The sequence below is a fragment of the Amia ocellicauda genome, chromosome 4 (assembly GCF_036373705.1).
Source record: "Amia ocellicauda isolate fAmiCal2 chromosome 4, fAmiCal2.hap1, whole genome shotgun sequence".
In the NCBI taxonomy this organism is placed as follows: Eukaryota; Metazoa; Chordata; class Actinopteri; order Amiiformes; family Amiidae; genus Amia; species Amia ocellicauda.
The window spans coordinates 5779270-5806798 of NC_089853.1; the positions used below are offsets into that span (position 1 = coordinate 5779270).

Genomic DNA, 27529 nt, shown 5'->3' on the forward strand with positions numbered 1-27529 from the left:
AAACAACAGATCAGTGAAATTGGGGTTCTGCTCTGAAAATGGACTACATTTTATTAGCTATCACTACGATCAGATTGCATCATTTTAAGAACAAACAATTAGTCCGATGAAAGAAAAATAAATCGGAGGAGCAAGCGTCGATTTACACAAACTGGTGTTGAAATAGGTTTATTAAGAAACATACCTTTCCAGACAGTCAAACATTTTTAAATTAAATATAGTTCTGATTTGAAATCGAGCCATAAACCATCAAAACACACAGAAGAACACAGGTCTGCGTGTAATCAAAATATACACACTAAAAATAAAAGACACCAGTGGAAGAAAATAGACTTTTAATACAAATGCCGACATCCTAGACCCCGCTCACGTTCCCGTCTCGATCTCCACAGTCTCTGCCACCGAGCTCAGCCCCTCGTCCTCCTGAAGGATCACCACGCTGCCGTGCGACTTCTCCTCCGCCACGATGATGCACTTGGAGTCGTGCGTGTCTTGGATGATGATCTCGATGATCTCCTCGTTCAGCTGGATGTGGCCCCCGGGCTGGCCGTGCGCGGTCCGGGCCAGCTCGTCCGAGGAGCCCACCGCCCCGTGGAGGACGTGCTCGGCTCCGAACGCCACGCTGTTCTGGAACGGGGCAGCGGCACTGATCACCACCTGTCTCTCGTCAGCGCCGGTCCCCATCGCCACAGCCTCGATGGCGTGCACGTACACTACGGACTGCTCCTCGGGTGGGGCGGCGCTGTCCTTATGGTCAGCGTCTGGCCCCCTGTTGGGCCTCTTGGTGCCCTTCTTGGGCCTGCCCTTCAGAGGGGCCGAGTGATCGGACTCCAGCGCCGCTAGAGCCTCCGCCAGCTCCCCGGCAATCTTGTCCTCTTTCCTTTTGTGGGACAGCTGGTGGCGGACCAGGCTCTGCATCAGGGTGTAGCCCGCCCCGCACGTCTGGCACTTGTAGGGCTTTTCTTCCAGGTGGCTCTTCTGGTGGCGCCGCAGCTTGGTGGCCAGGGTGTAGGCCTTGCCGCACTGGTCGCACTTGTACGGCCTCTCCCCTGAATGCAGGCGCTCATGGGCCCGCAGGGTGTGGGGGTCGCGCAGGGCCTTGCCGCAGATGGGGCACAGGTAGCCCTCCCCCGTGTGGGAGATGAGGTGCCTCCTGAGCTCTGGGATCTGCGAGAAGTACTGCTCACAGTAGTCACACTTGTAGGGCTTCTCGCCCGTGTGGATGCGGAGGTGGCCCAGCAGGTTGCCTCTCTGCCGGAAGGTCTTGCCGCAGTGGGGGCAGGGGAAGGGCCTCTCGCCAGTATGCAGCCGCATGTGGTTCTTCAGCGAGCCGGAGTTGGCCAGCTCCTTGTTGCACACAGTGCACCTGCAGGCCTTGGAGGCCTTGACGTTGAGCTCTTTCATGCGGTGGATGTCCTTGTGGATGCGCAGGGAGGGCCGGCGGGCAAAGGTCTTGCCGCAGATGTCGCACACGTACGGGCGCTCCCCCGTGTGCAGGATCTCGTGCTCCTTCAGGTCCCGCTTCAGGCCGTAACTCTTGTCGCAGTGCTGGCACTTGAAGGGCCGCTCTCCTCGGTGCTGCAGGATGTGGGCCCGGAAGCTCTCCTGGGAGCTGTAGCTCTTGCCGCACTCGGTGCACAGATAGGGCTTGTAGTCCCGATGTGTGAACTTGTGCTTCTTCAGGTGGCACAGCTGAAAGAAGCTTTTGTCACACTCATCACAGCGGTACTTCCTCTTCCTGTCGGCGATATAGCTGGCGTATGGACTCTCACTGTGTCTCAAATCACTCTTCTCGTCCTCGGGAGTGGCAGAGCTCTCCGCAAGGTCAGCATCTTCTTCCTCAGTGGGGTCACGGGGCTCCCGCTCACCTGCTCGGCCCTGCTCTGGTTTTTCTGGCTCATTCCTGGCATCGCTCACCGGGGCGTCCTCCCTCTCCCGCCCGGACGGGGTCTTCTCCCTCCCCTGCTGCTCCAGCACCCTCATCTTGCGCTCGTGCAGACGCTTCTGAATCCTGCTGACAAGGGCGTGCACTTTCCGAGGTTTGGCAGCCAGGCGTAGGCTGACTCTGGAGCTGCCGGCCCCAAGCTCCCCTTTGCCATCGTCTTCCTTGCGGCCACACTCCTCTCTGCTCTTCACGTGGGAATCCTGACTCTCGTCCCCTGTCCCTATCGAAGGTCCATCAGACGAACCCTTTGCGTTGCTGTTTGTTTGTGGAGAGTTGTTGTCAACGTCCTCCCGGTAGTCTGTTTCTCTGGCACCGCCACGCACCCCATCGCTCAGGTCTCTCCTGCTGTCTGTAGGGATTTGAGATTTCCTTCTTTTGCGCTGAAGTCGCTGGGGCCGTTTTATGTCTGCTGCTGCCACCCGAGACTCCTGCTTGAATGGGTCGGGGGCTGCAAGGGTCTCTGGGGGACCTGCATTCGATTCTTGTGCTTCTGAAAAACCCTCTTTGCCATTTCCTTCTAGAGCTGTGCAAGAAGAGAAAAGAGTAGGCCAAGAATTAAAGATGCAATATAGCGAGAGGTTCTCCAGCAACTTGGGAGATGGCACATCATATTTTCAACATTTCCACTTTAATATTATGCCGTATTATCAGGAGATAAGTGGTTTGACTTCGTGACCACCTTGCGTGGGGAGGAATGAAGTGCAGCCTTGGAAGGCAGGTGACAGAAAAGGCAGGGCCCTGTGCACAGTGGGCACAGTCTCTCTAGCCATGTAGTCACCTGGGCGGGGCTGCGCCTTCACCTCCTCGGGTCGGACCGTTTCCCCCTGTGTTGGGGTCGTGTTGTTGCTACCAGCTGGGCCCTCTTCACGGCACATGTCCTGCCCTGGCACGGCCACCGCCTGCATGCCGCGCTGTCTGTCGTCTCCCTCGGCTGCCTCCTCTCGCTGCTCTTCCCGGTGAAGGAGGAGCTCCATTCCCGGCCTGATGTCCTTGAGCACATTGAGGCACAGCTCCCCCCCCCGGGCCCGGACCACACGCACGTTCTGCTCCTCTGCATTTCTGGCTTCACAGGTGAACCTTGGAGGACAAGAGGACAAGGATGTGTGTGACGGGAGATTACCTTCTGTATAGCAGAGTATAATAATAATCCGTCTCTAGGTCCCCTCTTGGCACCTGATTGACACAGAGCAACAAACCTGCCATGCCAAATGACTCGTCTTCAGAGGCAGTTAAATGGTTAACTAAGCTACAGCGTCAAAGGTCAATTCGTATTCTGGTGCCTTCGATTCCCCCGATTCAGCCTTACCTCATCCAGTGACCCGCCTCCTCTAGAGGCACGCTGGCCACAGCCCCCTCGGCCTTCTGCCCAACTCCCTGCAAACAAACAGCAAAGGGGACTATGAACCTTGTATCCAACCTGATCACATCAAGCCCTGTCCACAGGGGTGAGTGGACATCTTCACAGTATTATCTGAGGACGATCGCTCTACCCCCACCTGCTGGACATTCTGCCTGTTACACCTGGAGTTCAACCAGATTACAAAAGTGAAAAATAGATCAATAGATCAGAGTCTCAAACTCTTGTCCAAAGGTTGATTATTGATCCAGCAGGCAACTAAATCTTTTTTTTTTTTAAACCTATGCTGCTTTACACTATTTAAAACCTATGCATTTTGTAATGTATACAACTATTTTAGGACACATTTGAGTTTTACATGGAAGATAAAGTAGTAGGGTTTTAACATAAAGCATTAGTTACTGTCTGGCCAGCCAAGACCTATGAAATAGATTACATAAACTGGTTTAAAAACAAAACAAAACGATCATACTCTTGATGTGGACCTGGCCTACCTCTTTGCTCACTTGGTCGTCGTTGCTCCTGGCCTGCTTCTCCAGGGGTCTGAAGATGGTTCCCTTTTGCAAGGCCTGACCCACACACCAGATCCCCATGTGCCTGTCTTGCACCAGGGATGGTCCCACCGCCAGGCCAAGGGGCAGGCTGTGCAGGAGCCTGCAGGGGGACTGGGGTCCAGGGTCCGAATCGCTGATGGGCTGCAGGCAGCTGTGAGCCGTGCTTTTCCCCACAGCCTCCTCTCCACAGCCTGCATCATCTACAACTGAACAGGTTACATGAGTAGAGCTGCAACTCAACTCCGATGGACATACATTCATCTTGTCCTCTTCTAGGGTCAGCCTGGGCATTAAGCGGACATACAACTTAAATGTTTTCACAGATATGTACAGGTGTTTGGGGTCTGTAACAAAATAATGTGTTTTATTGTTAGATATTACCACATATTGTGCATCTATCTAATATATACACCGATCAGCCATAACATTATGACCACCTGCCTAATATTGTGTAGGTCCCCCTTTTGCCGCCAAAACAGCCCTGACCCGTTGAGGCATGGACTCCACTAGACCTCTGAAGGTGTGCTGTGGTATCTGGCACCAAGACGTTAGCAGCAGATCCTTTAAGTGCTGTAAGTTGCGAGGTGGGGCCTCCATGGATCGGACTTGTTTGTCCAGCACATCCCACAGATGCTCGATTGGATTGAGATCTGGGGAATTTGGAGGCCAAGTCAACACCTTGAACTCGTGATTCATCAGACCAGGCCACCTTCTTCCATTGCTCCGTGGTCCAGTTCTGATGTTCACGTGCCCATTGTAGGTGCTTTCGGCAGTGGACAGGGGTCAGCGTGGGCACCCTGACTGGTCTGCAATCTGCTTAGATTTTACTTTTTAAATTGTGTAAGAAAATAGTTGTTTCTTTAATATGTTTTTCAATATAATTCTATACTTAAGTTAAAACCCCTACTGTTTAAAATAATGAAAAGGCTCCGATTTAGGAAATTATTAGTTTAATTAAGGGTTCAATTAAGTAATTGAGAGCTCGGCTGGAACAAAAACCAGCAGGGTAGGGGGTTCCCCAGGACCGGTTTGGGAACCACTGGTATAGTGCTCGACTAATTAAATAAACTTTGTCCTGAAAATGTGGGCTACCTCGACTCTACGCATGCGTATCGAGTGCAAGAGGCTTATTTGGGACGAATTGTATTTCAGTGAGTCAACATTAACTGTCAGTTGGAGGTTTCATTATGCTTTCAAAGACATGTGCAGTTTTATAACAGTGTGTGGCAGCTCCTACATGAACTACCAGGAAAAAGACAACAATCACACACTGTCACTGTATATTCAGGCAGCAGTTTTCTGTGAAAGGACGACAATGCACAAAACTGCAGCAATGATTTCATTCAATCAATCAATCAATCAATCTCGGAAATAAAACAGTACTTACTCGCCGTGTTCAGAGTGTCCAATTTAAAAGTGCACGGAGTTTCTTTCTGTCGTAACATGTTTAATTACTGAAGCATCGCTTGTCACGGGTTCAGTCTGACATTTAGACATTGGGAAATCACAATATAAGCTCCCCCTGTTAAATAATAAACCGCTCAGATACTAATAACAAAACAGATGCCAAAATACGGCCCTACAGAACAGGAAACAATCTGAACATTAATTGTTTTCCGTGTTACTACATATCAGGCTACAATAATAATCACAGCTCGTGTAAATGCTGACGTAACCCAGGGTTAGATTTCGCCCAGGTCTTGGCCACAGCTTTTTCTTGCTCGTCTTATCCGTTTTCAACCTTAAACTCCGGGAAAATCTTCACTCTCCAGCCAACATGGACACCAACCGGAAACTGTAGCTGCCGATTCAAAGGCCCCGGGGAAACACTTCCGGTCTGGTGCACCAGCGGGAGGCTCGCCGCAGCCGGGCTGCAATCGCGGACTACAAAACAAATCACATGTAAACCCAGCAAAGACACAGAAAGAAAGCACACGCGTTTGTATTATTATCACAACTGCTCTGGAGTATGTCTTAGATGCATAATAAAACGTTGGAACTGAGAAGATATACTGTAGTTACTACACGGACGCTATATCACATGCACCGATAGACATTAGTTGCAGAATAACTTGATACATTACTCAATCGTAACATTCAAGCGGAAGTGGTTTAAATATCGTATTTACGAATCTCGCAACCAGTGAAAAGTAATGACCTTTTTATTAATAAAGAAAACCTATATAATACCGCATGGTAGTAATGTTTCTTTACAATAAAATAACTATCAATCAGTGCGGTTTTAAGAAGAGCATGAAAACAGTACTTCTCATCCTATACTCTTTATATTCAGTAGGGTGTAGAGAGAACAACACTGCTTAAAATAGGTTTTGTGGTCGATAATCATAATTATAATAATCATTTTGATTGCTAGCCAGCTCACTAGCATTGCATTTTATTTTCAGGAGACAGCACAATGCAAAGGATTGCGTTTAACAGTGAAACGTGTGTTTGATGATCCCTGTATTAACTAATACAGATTGCACTACCATTTCCCCACCCTCTTTTGATTTTTACACACATACCACTCTCTTTGTATCACCTGAGTTCATTAAAGATTAAAAAAACGCACGCTTTAAATGTCATTGGATGTCGTGGCTACAATCGTTCTGCTACTGGATTACCATTGAACTGACCATTGAAAATGAATCCTGATGATTTGCGCGGTTGGTGTGAAATACCGCAGTGGGGTGACGAGCTGAAGGGGAAATGTATCTCCACCCATTACTCATCATATAATGTTATGCCACATGCAACAGAAATATAAATCCATAATCAATCACCAGAGTGTAGCGGATTATACAAGTATATAGTAAATATGAAGAAAAAGTATACAGTTTAGTTTTAGGTACATAGTTGGGGGATTCACTGGATATGACGCCCCCCTGCAATGTGCACAACTATATATTTTTCTAAATACCGGATTGTTAGCCTGCACAAATCTGGTTTGTTCAGGCATGGTAAAGTATAAAGAAATATTGACTCTAATGTGAACCGCATCCTTGAAAAAAAAATGAATGTCAGGGGATTCGGTGTAGGTGTAGCTGCAGTCACTGTACAGCAAGGTCACACTTAAGGAGTGTTTTTGATGTCTCATGTCGACATTGATCATTTGTATATGAGAGACGGCTTGCAACGCGAATTAATGTAAATCAATAGTTAATTACAATTTGAACGGACAAAATCCTCTTTAAGATATCTAAAATTCTCTATGGTGCCAAAAATACATTCAAACATGACCATTGTGAGATTATAGTAGGGTATTATAACGTTGGACGTCAATGAATGACCTCATCATTATTTGAACAGGTATAATAATAATAAGGTACATTATTTGCAAAGACCAGAGGAGTCAGTTGTTACACCTGCCTTTAACTGCAACCAAGCAAAATACCCAGCAATGCAGTTAACTCCAGTGCAACTGCATGCAATAAAGTCAGATAAAAACCTACAGATTGGATTTTACAAAGTTTCAAGAACAGTGTATGTTTCCTGACAACCTCTAGTCTGCGAGAAGCCAGAGCTGATTTCCAAAGATCTTGCTCTCCAATCTCACGCTGCAGATCTGTAGGCAGCGGGCGGATCACAGGTAAGTTCTCCTGCAGCCAAACTTTCTTAAAAACACATAGTTTTGTTCGCGTCTTTGATTTGGGGGGTCCCTGTCTGGCCTCAAGTTGCTTTCTTCCGTTTTCCATGTCATTTCCTGTAATAAAAAGATGGTGGTCCAAGCTAAGAGAAGCAGCTGACTCGCTGAAATTATTTCAGATCGAAACTTTACCTCGCCTGGGACTAGTGAATCAGAGCGCAGCCGGCGCGTCCTGGGGGGCGGCGCGGCGGGGACACTCGGGATCGGGGCGCAAAGGGGGCGCAGACGGGACCCGCGGAGGGCTGCGGATCGTGGGGAAGGTGAGTCGCTCTTTAGTAGCCAATGTGGCCAATGAAAATGGCTTCTGAAAGAACCAGGCACATTGCCAAGTGCCTGCAGACGGGGATCGGGGACAGATCTGGATCTCGCACAGCCGGGAGACTCGCAGGCAGTCGGGGGGTCGCTGCGGTCTTTGGTACGTGTGTCTGGTATTATTGCAACACAAACTTTGCAGGTAGGTGAGTTTATTTAAAGGGACCTGATCGCCCCTGTTGTTGTTGCAGTTTTTTTTTTTTTTTGGTTACACTGTAGCCCTTTTTTTTCCTTTTGATCGACGTCACCGGTAGCCAATCAGCACCGCGGTTTGGCGAGAGAGACATTTTGGAGAGGGGGCGCAGTGACGGCGCCGGGCGGAGTCTGGATGTGGAGCAGCTGCTTGGAAAGGTGGAGGTGTGCTGTACAAAAGCCCCCCATTGACCGTTGTTACTGTGGAAAAGCACGAAATCGCTAATTTCTCTACCAGCTGTGCGCTATACACGACACGGTCTTGTTTTATAATGTTACCTGGCAGTGCCTGCTCTTGGTTTGGCAGATGCGCAGTTTTGCGCGACTGGGCAGGTTTCTGCGCCCCGGCCAGGTCCGACCCCCCCAGACTTCTTCCAGGAACGACACAGCGACGAAGTTGTGTAGGGTCTCGTTTCTCTGCTAAGATAATCTCTCTTTTTGTACGTTGTCATTTTTGATCTGTTTCCACCGACCTTTTCCGAGAGAAAAACGCAGACGAATACCGTACTTTTCTTCATTGCCAGCGCCTCGGCTGATAACAAAATGTACCATCAATTACATTAAAACTGCGACATGAAACAATGCATTTGTGTTGTTGTAGGTAAACACACCTTTAAGTGACTATGTTTTTATTTTAATTTATCTCCTGGTCGCTGTGCCAGATCCTGTTAGTCGATAGATAATCTGGAAGATATCCATAGACATTACAATATGTTTTTCCCATCTCCAGACAGGGACATTTCTGATGTATTTCACTCTTTCCCACTTACGAACAACATCCACGCAAATAACAAAAAGTAACCCCAGCACACAACGGCATGCCATTTTGGTGATTTTACCCCTGACGTGCGACTGCTCAACAGCTTTATTGTGGCGATTTTAATTGATGCCATACGAGGCTCCAGCAGCTGTTCAGTGTGTGTACAGACATCTTTGACTGAGGGAATGATGCTGAACAGCTTGAGCAGGGGGTTGCTATTATTAATAATACTATCAAACAATAATAATAATAATAATAAACAAAAAAGTGAACTTGTTTTATTACAACTAGCATAATTCAGTACCTAGAAGAACCGCTTCTAATGTCTCCAGTCCAATAACGCATCAGTTTAAAACCCTATGGCTGTTTCTGTTCCCGCACAAGTCGAGGGCACTGTCCATTCACAGCGCCGCCTTCAAGGGTGTTGTGTTGTTCACATCGTGGCAGCACCCATTTCAGTGACTTTATTAAATGATCACAGATGTTCGCAAATCAATTGTGCTGCTGGTTTTGACTTTATTATTCCTGGGCAATCACGTGTACCAACCGATTCCACGCTCGTTCTTTTTGGCAGAATCCTGAATTCTGTCGCAATTCCTCTACACTCCAGCTAACCGCAGTCAATGATGTGAAAGATTGTACCCATGAATAATGAACATGTTCTAGAACTAGGTAAACACATTCCCGCGCTCTCTATTACTGAAGTATTACTGGTAATAAAAATGTGAAGGTTGCAAAGGTGATGGATTGCGTGTTTGCAGGTGCAGTCTGCAGGGGTAGTTTTTACTGTACTGAGAAATAGTTTTATTATTATTATTATTATTATTATTATTATTATTATTATTATTATTATTATTATTATTATTATTATTATTATTAATAATAATAATATTGTTGTAATAATTGCATTGATTTTAGTGTTTGTCATTGAGGCATTTTAATGTTCCTCTACAAGTGTGTCAGCATTGTTGAGCATCCCTAAATCCTTTTCCACATTTACAATCCGCTGTTTTCCAGGGCTGCACAATGCCCAAGTTGTCCGTTGTGTGGTTTAAATATTTCAGGAATCGCTATTCGGTTTCATTACATTACATTTCTTGATTATGGAGGTTGATGTTAACATCTCGGTTTGGCTTTATTTGCTAAACCTTTGCAGAGGAGATTTTTCTTAGTATGTGAGTCAGCTTGTCCCGTGTCTGTCTCCGTCTCCAGCCCTGGCATAATCAGACTTTGCTGGGAGTCACAGGTCGCCCTGCTCCGAGAGCCCAGCGATGGCAGAGGCCACTGCTTCCCACAAAGAGTCGGCCCCTATAGATGAGCCCAACTGCAGCAAGAGGTAAAGTACCAAAGGCCGGGGGGCTGTGTTTGTTCATTCTCAAATTGTTGTATGCTTTCTTAATTTCAGTTTTGTCATTCTTGTTTATTTTTTGTTAGTTGTTCTTTTTGCATTTCATAATCCAATCCTGAGATTCTAAGCTGTGTCAGAAACCCATTTAGGATGGTGACATAATTGGAGACTTGTGTTTTGTCTGTCATTTTCAATTATTTTTAGCAAATTATTTCTTTTTCTGGAGCTATTTTGTCCAGTTGATGTGTGTATAACAATCAATTACTACAACGTCAATACAGCGTCTTCCGTTCATCTCAGATATAATTTAAATCGTTTTTTCATTTCATTGTACTCCCCCCCAAAAAATAAATAAATCTAGACTCAAAAGCCTCGTTCCTGTGCTTGATCACAGCAGAATAAAAGAAGAGGACCACCATCCATCAGAAGAACCAAAAAAGAAGCTGAAAGTGAAACACGAGCGCTGCCTGGCGAAAACCTACCAGCAAGTCGATTTCTGGTGTAAGTGTCTCTTTCACTGCGTTTAAATAAGGGCATTTTCACCTCCAATCAATTCCGATCTCCCAACTGCATCCCATGACTATTAATATCGTGGCATCATGTCCCAAACCCTCTCATTACGATTATGATAATAATCAGCGACCAGAGTGACCGGACATGCACCCTTTGTGTTTTGCTTTATCTTGCAGTCTGTGAAGAGTGTAAGGAGTACTTTGTGGAGGAGTGCCCGGCCCACGGCCCTCCTGTCTTCGCGCCCGACACCCCCGTGGCTGTGGGCGTCCCCAATCGAGCGTCTCTCACCCTACCCCTGGGGATCAAGATTGTGCAGGAGCCGGGGGGGGAGACGGACGTGTGCTGCGTGGACAGAGTCATCCGGAGAGGGGTGCTGTTCGGCCCGTATGAGGGCGAGGTCGTCTCGCAGGACAAGTCGTCTGGCTTTTTCTCCTGGATGGTAAGAGAAGTTTGATAGCTCTGTCTATGTAGTCTTAATGTTTCTGCTGAAGCTGTGATTCTGTACTGGGTTTTTATCTGCAGACGGATTTCCGTTTTGTACCTTTTTCATATCTTATCCATGATACGCAGATGTGGTTTGTTTGTGGATTTTATCTTGCACCTTTTGCTCAGGTTTCTACATTTGTGTCTTGTTTTTCTGCAGATTGTTGACAAGAACAACCAATACAAGTCCATCGACGGCACCGATGAAACAAAAGCAAACTGGATGAGGTATTTGTCATGTACAGTTTGTGGATTGTAGATGGAGAGTGAAATGCTGCATCATTTTGGTTTTTTTTTACAGCGAGGAATAAGATGCAGATGGGATGCAATAGGATGCATTAAACTTACACTACTGCATCATTCCAGCTCCAGTATTTGAGTATGGTGAAAATGAATGCAGTGGAGCCGTTACATTTTTAATGCCTTCCCCAGGAACTGCTCGTGAATAATTTACAGAATAGACATGAGCATTAAATGAAAATTGCACAAAATATTCCTGAAACTATGACAGAATTAAAATGGTTTCACATGAAGTTACCTGCTGAGTAAGTCGAGAAAACTCCTCAGCGGCGTTTAACGAGGGGCGCTGCATGACGCACATTTATTAACCATTAAGCAAATTCATAGAGTGAGAGTTGATCATCTCAGTGGCAGGTTATAAAACAAACCAGCCAGCGTCCTCATTGGCCCCGCAGTTAACCAGGTGCCATCCGAGGGGGTCAATGTGCTAAACCATCCATGGGGCTCAGATGGGTAGTCTTCATCACAGGAGGGCAGGAACTGAATTAAAATGACACCTTTTGTTCACAGAGCTCTTTCCCTCTCTCTCTCCCCGCCGCTGCAAGGTACGTGCTGATTTCCCGGGAGGAGAACGAACAGAACCTGATGGCCTTCCAACACAGCGAGAAGATCTATTTCCGTGCCTGCCGGGACATCGCCACCGGGGAGCGCCTCCGCGTGTGGTACAGCGCTGAGTACATGAGGAGGCTGCACAGCATGTCCCAGGAGAGCATCGACCGGAACCTGGCCTCAGGTGAGCTCTTCGTTTGGGTTGGCATCGTTGGTTGCTCCTTCTCTCACTTCATTACCTCTCTGTCCCTTCTGATTCTTTTCTTTTCCTTCTTCTTCTCCTCAAAGATCCTATATGTTGTTCTTGCATCCTGCAAATTCACAGGTGGTGCTTTCCTGTCCTGTACTTGCAACAGCCTTATTTAATCCTCCAGGGTTCATATAAATATATCGATATAAGATGATCAACTTTTGATGACTTCCAGATGTCAGGATTCCAGAGTGTTTGGATTTGATTCGGATTTGTTTTTTGTTTGTTTTTAAACAATTTGTAAATGTGAACATGCTACCTGTCGTTCTGGAGGCAATTGAAATGTGCTCTTCCTGAAAGTAGTGAAGGCATCGTAGGAAGTGACCTGGGGACCTCTAGAACAGACACAGCCGTTTAGCCCTTAAAAATGTACATTCTCTTTAATTATTATTATGATCATCATTATTATTTTTCTGATCCACAGCAGTGTTGTGTCTGTGCTAGAAGTCACCAGCTCACCTGTGTCTAATGCGATTCCTTCCTTTTATGTATGTCTGCATTCATGTATTATAAATACGTTGATGGGAGTCCATGCAACAGCCAGAGATACTTCCTGTTCAACTATATTGTGTTGTTAAAAGTATTTTGGCATGATGTAAACTAACACAAGCAGGGGACAGTTGGTATCTCAAAAGAAAGCGTTGCTCAGATGGTTTGCATCATCATTTGTCTTCATCAAGTGTCAACGTCAAGTGTTTTTCTTTCCTAAAACCCATTTGTTCTTGGTATTCGCAGGCTGCAGAGTAACAAAAGGGAATTGGCAGCCAGCAAAATGAGTGTTGTGCAGAAAAGCCGCTTGCTTTGTACTACATATGTATCATGTGTAATGGGTATAAATTATATATACACTGGACTATTAATTCAAATAATATATTATAGTGTCAATCTTACCATATTTAATTTTTTTTCCAATTATGATCATTTATATTCAGTGCCGTATTTATTTTTTTGCCAGTGCTCTTCTCGTGTTGTTTTCCCTGTATTGAAGCATCTCTCTCGGAGAGTGCTGTATCAACTCCGCAGGCCCCCCAGGCCATCTCTGTCCAGGGCGGCAGTGATTTATGCCTAGCCCCCCCCGCTGTGTCACAGGTGTCAACAGCAGCGAGGAGGTGCATTAAGTGGCTGTGTTTGTTGCCAAACCGAAGCTTTATGCCCCATTAAATGTGAAGGAGTGTTTGTCAATAGTTTCTCTTCAGCCCGAGTGATATGCGAAGTGGGGGGGCTCACATAAACACAGTGTAAAGCTTTCCCTGCAGCTTCGCCTCAGAACAGACAAATAAGAAGAAATGGACTCACTTTCTTCCTTTTGTTTTGTCCGGTGAGAGATTTGCATTTCCTTATTTATTTGATTGAAACAACGACTGTTTTTGGAAGGTCTTTGTGGTGGAAACACACACACAGGATGGACTGACCGTTCTCTTGGCCAAAGGGCCAATCGGATGCACTCAATCCAGCCTGCCTTCTGGTTTCTCTTCACTTGGCACGATGGGTTCCTGTCGTGATCAAGCGTCGCAACAGAGTGAAAAGACCCTGCAACCAACCCTTCCCTTGAACCACAGCAGGACCAGCTGAACACAAAGCAGGCTGCTGATGGGATCTGTTCTAGTGGATAAGCATTAGACTTGCTCTCGCTGCTGACTGCAAAGAAAAGTGACAGACTGTCAGACCTGAACGTTGTGATGGAGAAGCGTTCGGCTTGTTTCCTTGACCTGAAGACGGCCGAGTGAAACTGGCTGTTGAAAATCTGCGTCGAGGCCATGGGAGCAGCTGTGAATGTGAACAAAAGAAACAATGCAGGAAGGATGACTGCATCGGTTTTCCGTTCTGTCCTTGATTCCTTTGCCTCTAACTGAATATTAACATCATGTATTGGTCCCTCAAGTCTCCCACGCGGTATGGAGTGGGATCTCTCCCACACGAAGCGTTTGAACTATATTGTGCCAAGCCGTCGTGTGTTTTTTTGTTTTGTTTTGTTATGTTATTTTATCTGCCGGAGATGTTTGTCAGCGATGCTACACTGGGAAGATGATCACTAGGAACTGATTTAACCAGTGTGAATTTCGTCATTTACAAAATCCTTCAGGTAAGATCCAGTCCAATTCAGCTTAATTATTCTATTCAGTCATTAACAAAACCATAAAACCCCACTCCAAATAAATAGAGGCTTCTAGGTCACAGCCTCCCCAGGTCTGCATCAACCCGCAGTTCCACTGAGACAGAAATGTGTGTGTTTGGTGTTTGTGTTGACTTCCTGACGGCCTTTAAGACAGTGTTTCTCAACCTTTTCTACCTCCTGAGTATTAGATTGTGCCCTGACGCCTTCCTGTGCACCCCTCGTTATAAACTCACTTCAGTGTGAGAAAAGCCTGTCCTGCTGTTCAGAATGATGTTGTCCTGGTAGAGATATTTGTCTTTATTTAATTAAATTTTCCGGGCTTGTGTCGGATAATGTAATACAGTTCAGATTTTCTCCTCTCTGCACTGCAGTGCAATATCCCAGGGCAGCAAAAAGATACGAGAACAGGAATCGTGTGTCGGGGAAATACATTTCCATATCTTCATTAACTGAAGACTTGGCCATATGAAAAGTGTGGGCGATATGAAATTAGACAATTTGACCAAACTGAGTTTTATTTTGGGAAGCAGAGGACAGTAGACATGGCCTGTTACATTTATGTGGAGAGCATTATTTTGGTGAATTTAATTAACTAAATTTAGTCGCTAAAATCAATTTTTGTGATCTGATTATTATCCTGGCGTGGAGTGAAGAGTTTAATTTTCCTGTGATCATGTTTATTTACACAAGCATTTTTAGACTGATTGATTATTTTTCTCTCGTGTGACTTTTCAATAATCCCGTCGCCCCTGATGGCACACTGGCTGGGAAACACTGCTTAAAGATTTAGTTAAAGTGATGCTGAGAGTCAGGATTTTATTTTTTCCTCATACATACTGAATACTGGTACTGTTATAAAGGGCACACTAATATGGAAACATAATGCATGAACCGATTTTATAATCGAATCATTTCAATTGAAGAAACATTTGCATGATCTGTTCCAATACTATAAAATCATTTATTTTATTTTTTATAATGTATTATATCAATATACTTTTGTACATTATTCCCCTCCAGAGATGTCAGTTGGCCGGACGTCAGAGAAGCCTGCAGTTGAGATTGTGGGCGAAGGGCCGGGAAGGCGGTCAGCCCTGAACTCTTGAGCAGTGATCTTAGCAGCCCTGTGTCATGAGCTCTGGGCATGAAGCTCAGCGCAGAGAGCGGAGATGTTTGTCAGGTGCTGTGCCGTGTTAAACTGTTGTAAATCGTTAATGTTCATCGGCATGGATTAAATCTAGACTTTCACCTACCTGGGAATCACAGATGTCATGTTATAGTCATAAGTAGTAGAAAGTGGCCTCTGGCAGTAAGAAACTGTGTGGTTAGCCTGCAGGTGTGTACCTTGACATGTGCCAGTGGGTTTAGATGTTTTGGTCTTATTGACATTAAAACTTTTTTGTGGTTGTTATGGTTTCAATATAATTATGTCAGGCTGGAGCAGACGCAGAGGAGACCGGCAGTGTCCTGCCAAACCGTGCCCCTCTTACAGCAGATTCCCTTAATGACAATAAAAGAAGAATCGTGCGCATGTGCTGCGTCATGCTTTGTGTTTCACACACCAAAAGGTTTGGTTTGGTTTTACTAACGATTAAAAAATGAGTCAACGCTGAATTCCCCCCCACCCCCAAATGAACTGCTCTCTGCGTTCTTTCTTTTTCCTTTGCATGGCCGGTCTTTCCAATAAAATTGTGAAACAACCACTGGCATTTGGGAGAAACAACACTTTCCGCTGCCTCGGGGTTATTGATGTTCTGAATTATAACATAAACATGAACGAGAAGGATGAAAAACAAAAAAACAGAGCAGCCCATTTGGGTAATGTGAGTTTTATGTCTCTCACAATGCCTCGCTGTACCATCACGAAATATGTCTTCAAAGAAATAAAGGAACATAAAGCAAATTAAAATAAATCCAAATTGCAGCCTTTCTCTGACCAACATAGATAAATGAACACATAATTTTTTTCTTTATCCATGGGGACGGGATGAATGTTGTTCAGCTCGTACTGCAGTAAAATTACTGTGAAAACTGGAAAAGGACCGATTCAAGATGATAAGGTGTGAAACGGTTAAATAATAAATGCTGCTCTATTTAAAGGGGTTTGACACCATCAATGATTGTGTTCAATGGGCTGCGTGTGAGTTGGTGGGAGGTGCCATTGTTTCAGATCACCGAGCCTTTTAGCTGTGGTCCATGTGTGCTTAAATACAACATGAAAAAACATAAACTTGTGAAAATACAAGAAATAAACAGAAATCCAGCAAATAGCAGACGTGAAAACTTGAGTCGGGTAGAACATGCAGTTTTATGCATATTTGTTTATTAAAAAGATTTTCAATGTTCTCGCAAGAATGTTCTGTTCTTATTCTTTAGAACTGTTTAGAATCCATTTCAATTGGATTACATTAAAAGGAAATAAAAAACAAATGTGTGTGTGTGTGTGTGTGTGTGTGTGTGTGGAAAAGCATTTCTACTGTCCGTATTCCCACAGCAAGAAAGATATTTTTAAACAACTCCAATTTGTTCACTTTATTTTTGTTTCGGAGGTGAAAGGAACAGATTTTATGGAGGTCTTTCCTTCACATTTTTCATCGATATTTTTGAACATTTTCATTTCAAGCCCATAAGGGAAGACTGTCGGACTGTGTTAGTTCACAATTCTGTATTTGTAGCGGCATGAGCCAAATCTGCCCAAGAAGACAAACTCCTGACAATAATGATCTTTTTTTCTGCTCTGCGGTTGTGTGTTCAGGTAAGTAAAGTAGGTTTTCACATTCCTAGATTGATAAACCTTTTTGTTTAATATTGGAAGATGCTGTTTGATTATCAATATCTGTGTGTGAAAAGCAAAAACACTTTTTGTTTTATGCTCACATACACATTGTTCCTGCAGGGTGCTTTCAGTTTCAGCTAAATGTCTCCCAGATATGAAACAGACTGATTTGGTGACACAATCAATAAAATAAAATGAAAACGACAAAGCCATTTGGATGTTTTACAGAACTATTTTGTATATCTGACTGTAGCATCTCTTCAATGACATTTATATATATACGAAAATCTGCAAACCTACCCCATATAATAATATTTCCTTTCTGACTTTAAAACGTCAATTTACTTTTGAATGCATCACTAATTAGTTGGAAAGGACAGAAAATGCTTGCCTTGCACCTATTTAGAAACCTAATTGTTGTTTTCACAAAGCTGCGAAGAGCTGAAATTGTAGCATCAGCCCGTTTCCTTTTAAGGCAGATTTTTAGATTGCCTTTTACAAGGTCATTAAGTGCTCTAGAAAACCCGTGTTCAGCTCCAGTTTGAGAATTGCTATTATGACAGCGCAACGTGAGGATCTTATATATGTTGAGAAAGCTCTGGGGAGTCCTTGTGTTCCATTTCCCCCCCTTTCTGGTTTACCTTGTTTTATACCGTGGCCGTTTCCAGACTGAATTTAGTGTTTTATTCCTCTCTTTGTTATGAGTACTGATACAACGTGATGGTCACCGTGCCCCGTTTGTTAAGTCTTTGCCTGTTTCTGTTGCAGGAATGTTGAGTGTAGAAAAATTGGAAGAGCTCCCAGGGAGTCAAGAGGAGACAAAGGGGTCTTTTCTCCGCTCAGCGCTCAGGGGGGGCAGAGGCTCCAGCAAGAGAGCGAACGAGGACAGCGATTGTCAGCCGCACACCAAGAAGAAGAGGATCGACCTCATCTTCAAAGACGTCCTCGAAGCGTCTTTGGAAGCATCGAAGAACTCGGACAACCCTCTGCAACTGAACAGCACTTTCCCCATGAGGACCACCAGGGCCCACCGCACGGCAGAGCTATTCGACCGGCCCAAGACCTCCACCGGCCAGAGCGGTGCCTACCAGACCCTGGAGCGCAAACCGCCCGCCGCGACGTCCGAGTCGTTCTCCGCCGGGTGCTGCGACGAGCCCGAAAACAAAGTGGACGTCCGCTGTGTGAAGACAGAGGAAGCAGATCACAGTCCCGGATTGTCTTGCGACGGACAGGAGAACGAGAGCCCCTCCACCTCCTTTTGTCCCAACTGTGTGAAGCTCAAAAAGAAAATCCGAGAGCTGGAGGCCGAGCTGGACAGGCTGAGGTCTGGACAGCAGCCCGAACCTCTGGGTCAGCCTTCGCTCCCCGAGCCATCTCCGCTTGACGAGCTACGAGGTAGGTCCACGATCGGTAGGGCGTGTGGGAAGGGGTCCCGGTGGGATAGGAACCCAAGGGTATCGAGTTTTGAGATTAAGACTCTTCTGTTTAATTGCTCCAAAGGCAGCTGTCTTAGCCACATTGCTTGGAGAATGTGTATTCATCATCGATTTCAGATGTTCCTCCTCTTATCATAGGTGAATCCTTGCCAACATAAACAGGCCCTTACATCCCTGTACTCAACAATGTTAATTCTAAGATTGTTCTTGGTTTTATGCCCACCCAGATCACAGCTGGACCCAACACCAGAGCCTTGGCCTGGTGATTGAAGGTGATATGATAGTAATAGATTTTAATTTGAAATCAATTGTCAGCTTTTGAAAAAGGCTCTGTACGGGTCTTAGGGTTTCACTATGAGGTGGAAGTTTAGAAAAACAAATAAACTGGGCAACCGAAAACAACACTCAAAGACAGCTATTCCTTCCTCTGCGTACAGAGTATTTGCGGACTCCTCCTCAGCTGTCATGACACTTCACTCTGTGTGTTATAAGGGATTGAGGACTGACTGCATTGTAGACCCTGAAGATGTGCAAACTCACTCGACCTTTCTGCTTTTCTTACCTCCCTTTTTATCTTTTGTCTTTACTTTTCTGAGAAATGCATCTTGAAAAGTGCACCTGTGATTTTCATTCAAGGGAAAGAAAGGAAATCTCCTTTTGATGAAGGTTGTAAGAAGAGATGTAACACAATGCATTCTCATTTTGGTGTCTCTATTTTATATTCAAATAAATCATGCAATGTTGTCACATTAAAACACTGCACGCATGGAGTTGTTGTTTTTTATTCATTGTTTCATCATCTCTTGGTCTAGACTTTGTTAGTGTGAGTTTTTCATGAGAGGTAACGTCATTTTGATGTCGGCTACAGTGTGACCTCGAAAATAACATTCTTTTCCCTTTAATTTGGTTTTGATTTAATGATACTTGTTCCTTTAAAACAGGGGAGCACTGTCTTCATCCTGGAGGGTCTCTGTCTTCATGCATTTATTCCACCTGAGCTTTTATTTATGGATATAGCAGCTTTTCTCAGTTACGGTTAAGGTTTTGGTGATACAACTTTCTTTGAGGACCAAAATGTGAATAAGAAAGTGTGAGAAATACCATTAGAAATGCAATCTTATTCAACAAGATGTTTTCCTAAATACCTAGGGCCTAAGCAGTGTGCATTATGGGGGGGAAAAATACTAACAGTCTGCTTGTTTTCTTTCCTGCTGCAGCCTCCGAGGCGACGACCCCAATTCCCGTCATCATGGACGAGGATGACCAGGATGTGGACTCTGCCGATGAGTCCATCGCGACGGATATGATGGTGGCTGCGGACGAGTCCTCCAAGCTGTCCAGCGGCCCGGGGCGCCGGATCCGCCGGTTCAAACAGGAGTGGCTGAAGAAGTTCTGGTTCCTGCGGTACTCGCCAACGCTCAACGAGATGTGGTGTCACGTGTGCCGCCAGTACACCGTCCAGTCTTCCCGGACGTCGGCCTTCATCATCGGCTCCAAGCAGTTCAAGATCCACACCATCAAGCTGCACAGCCAGAGCAACCTGCACAAGAAGTGCCTGCAGCTGTACAAGCTGCGTATGCACCCGGAGAAGACTGAGGAGATGTGCAGGAACATGACCTTGCTCTTCAATGCCGCCTACCACCTGGCCCTTGAAGGCAGGCCCTTCTCGGACTTCCGGCCATTGGCAGAGCTGCTGAAGAAGTGCGAGCTGAAGGTGGTGGACCAGTACATGAACGAGGGAGACTGCCAGATTCTCATCCACCACATCGCTCGGGCTCTGAAGGAGGACCTCATCGAGAGGATCCGGCAGTCCCCCTTCCTCAGCATCATCATGGATGGTCAGAACGACGACCCGCTGGCCGACATGGTGGCCGTGTACGTGCAGTTCACCACCAGCGACGGCCCCCCCGCCACCGAGTTCCTCTCCCTGCAGGAGCTGAGCTGCGCCAACACAGATGGGTACCTGCAAGCCATCGAAAGGGCCTTCGGCGTGTTGGGGTTGAGGCTGCAAGACGTGTTGATCGTGGGCTTGGGCATCGATGGATCCAACATCTCCTCCGGATTGAGGGCCAACCTCTATATCACTGTGAGGAAGACCCTTCCCTGGGTGCTCTGTCTTCCTTTCATGATCCACCGACCCCACTTGGAAGTCCTGGATGCCATCAGTGGAAAGGAGCTCTCCTGCCTGGAGGACCTGGAGAACAACTTGAAACAGCTGCTCAGCTTTTATCGCTATTCCCCTCGTATGATGGCAGAGCTGAGAGCCACCGCACCCACACTCTCAGAGGAAACCGAGTTCCTTGGCGATATCAGAGCCGTCCGGTGGATAATTGGGGAACCAAATGTTTTAAATGCTTTGATAAAGGATTACCTGGAGGTGGTGGCCCATCTCAAGGAGATCAGTAGTCAGACCCAAAGAGCAGATGCCGCTGCCATCGCGTTGGCTCTGCTGCAGTTCCTTATGGACTACCAGTCTGTCAAGCTCATCTACTTCTTGCTCGACATCATCGCGGTCCTCTCCCGCTTGGCCTTCGTCTTCCAGGGAGATTACCTCCTAGTCTCCCAAGTGGACGGCAAGATTGAAGACGCCATCCAGGAGATCGGCAGACTGGCCGACTCTCCCGGGGAGTACCTGCAGGAGTTTGAAGAAAACTTCAGGGAAAGCTTTAATGGGGTGGATCTGAAGAACCTCCGAGTTGCAGAGTCAAAGTTTCAGTCTATCAGGGAAAAGATCTGTCAGAAGACCCAGGTGATCCTGTCTCAGCGCTTTGACCCTCGGAGCCAGCCCATCGTCAAAGCCTGCCAAGTTCTGGACCTGGCTACCTGGCCAAGGAACACGGATGATCTCATGACCTACGGGGAGGAGGAAATACTGCTCATCTTCGATCACTTGGAAGCCATTCCATCCGTGGCCAGGGAGGTGTCTCGAGAAGGCGTTGATGTTCGAGGAAGCTTGGTGGTCGAATGGAGAGACCTCAAGGCCGACTACTACAGCCTAAATGGATTGAAAGAGGTCATCGGCCATATATGTAAATACAAACAGAGGTTCCCACTCCTGAACAGAATTATCCAGATCATCAAAGTGTTGCCAACCTCCACGGCTTGCTGCGACAAGGGCCGCATTGCCCTGCAAAAAGTACGGAAAAACAACCGATCGCGCCTCACTCTGGAACAGATGAACGACCTGTTGACGCTGGCTGTCAACGGACCTCCCATAGCGAACTTTGATGGCAAGAGACCGTTGGACAGCTGGTTTGAGGAAAAATCAGGGAACAGCTACACTCTATCAGCTGAGATGTTGAGTCGGATGTCGACCACCGATCAAAAGTCAGTGCTGCACGGAATGGACATAAACAACGAGTTTTACCCTGACATCTGATCTCTCATATGCTCACGCTCAAGCGGAACGATTCCAAAAGCCATGAAATCCGAGTCCTGGAGAGGAGTCGCCAGGATTGTCAAGCGATTGTGAAACCAATTGACAGTCGCGTTGCTGCTAAGCTGGACTGGACAGGTGTGCTATTTTCATGTATGAAACTTAAAATGTATAATAGCTTGAATTATATACTGAATTTAATAGAGTATATATTATAAAAGAAGCCAATTTATCGTACCTTCAATACATCCAGCAACAAAATGTGATGTATTCTAAACTGGTGTGGGTTTTTGTCATGCCTTTCTAAGGGGTTAGCTGTAGCAGAACCAGAGCAAATTTTAAGTGGGCTATTTTATACTCGTTTTCTTAAAGCAGTAGGTATTAATGGTTACAGAATGTGTCTTTGGTATCGTTGTCTGTTTAAGGCTCTTCTCTGGTCATTAATAGTTGAGTCTTATCAGTGGAGTTTAATATCAGCGGCCTCAGGGCTCAGCAGATGCTGTCTTCAAAGCACCTCAACTGGGTAGGCATTATAGCCATTGCTGGTTGTGGGTTAACAGAAATTGCACTACGTTACATTAGTAGACACCTCAAATGGATTTATTTAGTTGAATTGCTCAAAAGGAACCCCATGTCCATATTACAGACTTATTGGGAGAAGAAAAGAGACTTTTTAGGGAGGAGGAAATCCACACAGTTAAGGACTACTTTAGTCTATGAATTAAACCATTTTCCTGTCCTGGTCAGAAGGCTAGCTAAACAAATACAATTTTCCTTTTGTGTGTCTCTTGAATGGTTCCTTGTTTTGCCTAAAAGCCTTGGAAATTGAAACGCTTAATTCAGAGAGACATAATCAAACTCAGCAACTCACAATCGGACATGGACAATTGTGTGGAACTAAAGGAGACCAGTACAGGTTAACGCAGGCGCACAAGATGTATGGCGGTTTGAATTGAAAGTGTTCTTTACTCTGTGGAATTTTTCAGGGACGTTTTTTTCCCCCATCCCTGTTCAATGGCTCAGACGTCTTGTGGTTCCTGTAATAGGATTGCAATGGACTCTCGAGCTGATGAAGAAAAACTGACTCGGAACATGTGGTGAAGCGTTTCTTTCTAGTCGTCCACGATTGTTTCTCTGTTGTGCCGGCAGTGTTTGTGGCTTCTGTATGTCAGCTGTAAAACGAGACTGTACATGCAGTGAAAGCTCGAAGGCTGGGTAAATCTAGGTACATCTTTCATTTTATTTTATTTTCTAAAAGCCATATTTAGTTGTGCCACACAATTAACAGTCAACCAGTTCCCAAATCCTTCAAACGTAAGGAAAAAGTACGGTGCTATTACCCACGTGGGGCGTGCGATTATGATTCACTCTCTGTTGTCTATATGTGGTGTGTTTCAGTTCGTAAGCTTTTCCAAGGTGTCAGCTACAGATCTTGGTAAAAGGTTTTAGATTGTTTTGCAAACTTATGCTGTTTGACCTGCAGGGGTTAGGACTTTAGAGTTAACACGGCTGAACTGGGAATATATACAGAAGCAGCAACTCGCACTTATGCTTAAAAAAATGTTTATGCCTTATTGAGTGGTTAGCAGTATTTTTGCTGCTAATACAATTATATACATATATACAGCATACACACTTCTTTTCCTTGTGCACCCCTTTCCTTTAGCCCTTATGACATTATTACATAAGCTACATTTGGTAACCCATTACTACACTTGTACTGAGACGGTTTGGGGAAAATAAAAGGAATTCTCTTCACCATTATATTGAATGTGTAAACGGTTACTTCATTTCATGGAGAGCAGCTGTTTGCTGGTCTCCCCCTCCTGCACTAATGGGCATTTTCAGCAGATGTCACTGTGCCACATTGAAATGCATGCACAGCAACAACACTGCTACCTGCAGCAGTGAGGGAAATGCTTGCACAGGGAAGGCAATTACAGCCGTGCGACTGAGAGCCTCAGGATATGCACACAGTAAAGACCGGGGCGGTGCGATGTCCCGTAACGCTATGCTGAGGTGAAACGTCAGTCCTGCAAAATCCAACAGTGAATTCTGTCGCCCGTGTTTTCTCTCGGTGTGTTTTCTACTGTCTTCTTGGTCACAGACATTAAATGATAGACCTGACTGCTCTTTGCATTGCTGGCTTGGCTGCTACCAGAGCCCAGACTTGCTTGCCAAATCACACTTTCAAAGTTTACTGGAAACAGGCCAGAATAGCTAAGGGTGGGGAGGGACTTAGTGTTTTTTAAATTGCTATTTTTGTAATCTGTAATCACTTTATGAGGTAACTGATTAAGTACGCAGTTATCATAATCTTAGAAGCACTTAAACTCGAGTACCAATGCAGTAAGCTCCTGGATGGAGAATGAGCGAGTGTGTGTAAGGAAATTAAATCACCTATCTAAATATGACTAGCATAATTTCAGATATAACAATTGAGACATATACACAAATATATACACAGCATAAATATTTATAAATATTATATATACAGTTATGCTATTTGTTTCATTTTTAATGTTTGTTGTTTTCTAAATTGCCTTTGAAGATTGTAATACCAGTTTGTTTTCTTAAAGACTGGTGGCGATGTCTGCCTGGGGTGAAATTATGTTGAAATTGTGGGAAACTGGGAGAATCTGTGTGAGTGTGAAGCCTTTAATACCAACAAATAAAGCTATATGTTGAAGCAGAGCCTAGAGTCTATCCAGAAGCATACCTGTGCCAGTGTCCTAGAGTTAGTCCAGATGGGCTTTATTTGGCTGTTATTTGATCCTGCGTGGAAGTCCCCTTCACCGCTGGATGGCTGTGCTATTGTTTATGGCTTGATCCTACCGCCAACCCCAGTTTTAAAGCTCAAAATTCACTGTAATTGTGATACTTTTGGCAGAAACATGTTGTTTGTCCATGTGAATAAATTCAATTACTTAAATCTGCATATATAAAAACAATCTGAAAATGGGAAAACAACCACAAGAAAACCATTGCAGCTGAATTGCATTGAATATGACCATTTTTCCATGATTATTTCACCCTCACGCCTGAAACTACCTTCTCTGTTGTGTGACGCTCACATGCTCAAACAGGTGTGCTTATGGATAGCTAGGCGGACTATTACCTCACAGTGAGGTATGCTTTAGGGTTGAATAAGCTCATTTTTTGATACAATTGGCTGTATCACCATTTAAAGCTTGTCTTAGATATCACTTTGTTTTCTTAATGATCAATAAACTAAATGTAAGCCTATCACCAGAGCATTCGGCAGTCACTCCTCGATGGCCGGGAGTTTCGCTGTGCTGCTCAGGGTGATGTGCGTTCTGTGCAATTTCATAAATGGTCTGTGAATGCGACTTGTGGCCCCAGCTGCTCACTGTCCGCATTATAAGCTACACTAACCTAACAGTTCTGAGTATTGACATGTAGTGACAGTATAAGCTCTTATCCAGATATCTAAAGCATCCTTTGTGTTGTATCTTTATGGGGAATCGGTCTCACATGTATTCTTATTGTTAAACGAATGCTTTGTTATAGTTATGCGTTTTATTATGAAGCCGCATGTCCAGTCGGACACACAACCTGCACACTCTCGATCGCTGTATTATAGCTGCACTTACTTAGGATGTTTATTTCCGTTCCAGTGTGCTTGACTGTTGTGAAAGAACTGAATAATGCAAGAAAAATGAATAAATAAAAAAAACGGATTACTTGAGCAAAATCCGAGCCTCGGCTGGAAAAGTGATCAATCGAGTCCCTTAAGAGTCTTAATCTCCGTGATCTCCTCTAAACTGCCTTCAAATGTTTCATTTTTGTTAATTGTTTTCTTATTTTTTAGGGGATTAATTGAAATTGCAGAAGTCTTTTGTTGTTGTTGCACCAAAATGCTAGATCCAAATTGAGGATTATCTCTAGATAATATCAATATTAATAATGATGATAATTATAATAAGACAAACTGAAGTAATCAGTTTTTTGGGGGGGTACGTACAGAAAGCACACTCTCTTAAGCTCGTTGCAAACCAATCACTTTTCAGACTCTCGGACTGCTTGGTGTGAATGTTTAAAGCTTCATTTCTAACTCTTAGTATTTGCTCTGATTATATCTATGGCAAGAGGAATATTATTCTATTATTTGTATGAACACATTAATATGTATATGGATGCAGGCAATACATCATAGTACCTGTGTGAAAGTTAAAAAAGCATTTAACACTGGAGATCTATATAAAACTATATATATAAATATAAACCCACTCAGAATTACATTGTTATATTATCCCTATTAAAGCAATGATTGTGTAATAAAAATTGATACATTTTGTATTCAATTTTTGTGTCTTTGCCTTTTTTTCCAGCTCTTTGGTCTTTATGAACACAATTTGTCACTATGACAGGTGAAAATGAGGATTTCTCATTTTTGGACAAAGTACATGGATAACTTTAAAATACAGCTGTGACTCAGAATTGTTTAATTATGATATACATCGTACCATGATCTATAAATCTTCTGTGATCTGTTCATAGTTGGAGTCTGTCTGATTATATAAGTTCTATTGCTTAAATGTGATTTTCAGAAGTTGTTTTTTGCTCATGTGTGTCTCTGGGTCCGTGTTGTCGAAGGCCTCTTTGAAAATGATAACTCCCCTCACCTTGGTATCGAGATGTTCTGATCCAGAGCTTCGACTCGTCTGCTGTCAGCGATTCAGGGGCGACATTATGGGCGAACAAAAAAAACAAAACCCAAGCAGAGCGCGGTTGTTAGTAATTTCAAGGTGAGGGTGGTAGGGATTACTGATGTCAGGGGTGGCCAGTCAACGATGCCGATCTGAGCTCTTGGATGTATCCAGTGTCAGTTGTGCAGGAGGGCAGAGCTTATCCTTCCCGTTTCAAAGCGGTTCCTGGGATCTGGAATATGATCGCGATTAACTTCTTGCCAATATTTGTATGAAAGATCTTAATTTAATGGCTGCAGATTTGGTTTGAGCACCAGGTGTTTAACATGCCGGCATGGAAGTGATCCAGAAACGCAGAAGCCTGGTTGAAATCTTAGACAAGGAAGACAGAACGGCGACCCAGAATTCCCTGGAGGGAGATCGATGGCTTTTTTCAAGAGCAGGTTTAGTAACTCCTGGTTGCTTCTGTGCTGTTATACCTCCGTTCCCGATTTAGTTACAAGCAGATTTTCTTTCCTGACACAATAGGTGTCTGGGAGCTCTGTTAGGAGGACACAAAAGAGGCTCAGGGGTCTGGTTTGCTGGCAATCCAGTGGCACCATTTTTAGGTGAGTTGGGCGCTCATAGTTTTCATTTGACATCAGTGTGACGAGATGATATGGCAAGCAAGGTGGCGCCCTCGATGTGTAGGCCATTAACTGCCCGGAAATGTATGTGTGGTCCTTTTGATTGACCCTGTATTAAAAGTATGTCTTAGCATTACCACTACTACCGTCAACCACTGTATGGGAAACACACAACCTTACTAACAATACAAACGTGTCAGCTGAACACAGTGCTGATACTGTGGCTTAATGGGAGACTGCACTTTGTCTGGTGGTAACGCTATTGGCAAGACACAATCCCAGCCCTGAGTGAAGAGGCTGCATTTCTGTTACAAAAAAAG

At 44.8% G+C, this 27529-nt stretch overlaps 2 protein-coding genes across 5 annotated transcripts; one reads left to right on the top strand and one right to left on the bottom strand.

Moving 5' to 3' along the window:
* Positions 1-152: 152 nt before the first annotated feature.
* Positions 153-7724, bottom strand: znf408 (zinc finger protein 408). The gene is made up of 6 exons (XM_066700650.1): positions 7635-7724; positions 5244-5740; positions 3797-4062; positions 3252-3319; positions 2724-3022; positions 153-2468 (listed from the first exon to the last, which is right to left on the bottom strand). The coding sequence occupies exons 2-6, from the start codon at positions 5299-5301 to the stop codon at positions 367-369; spliced, it is 2793 nt and encodes a 930-aa protein (XP_066556747.1). The 5' UTR covers positions 5302-5740; positions 7635-7724; the 3' UTR covers positions 153-366.
* Positions 7635-26238, top strand: LOC136747646 (zinc finger protein 862). 4 transcript variants are annotated; one of them, XM_066700645.1, is made up of 8 exons: positions 7635-7762; positions 9979-10102; positions 10476-10615; positions 10804-11066; positions 11271-11338; positions 11956-12143; positions 17870-18496; positions 19755-26238. In XM_066700645.1, the coding sequence occupies exons 2-8, from the start codon at positions 10038-10040 to the stop codon at positions 21914-21916; spliced, it is 3513 nt and encodes a 1170-aa protein (XP_066556742.1). In that variant the 5' UTR covers positions 7635-7762; positions 9979-10037; the 3' UTR covers positions 21917-26238. The 4 variants fall into 4 exon arrangements, with proteins under 4 accessions (XP_066556742.1, XP_066556743.1, XP_066556745.1 ...); XM_066700646.1 differs by having other exon boundaries at positions 10509-10615; XM_066700648.1 differs by having other exon boundaries at positions 10512-10615.
* The last annotated feature ends 1291 nt before the right edge of the window (positions 26239-27529 follow it).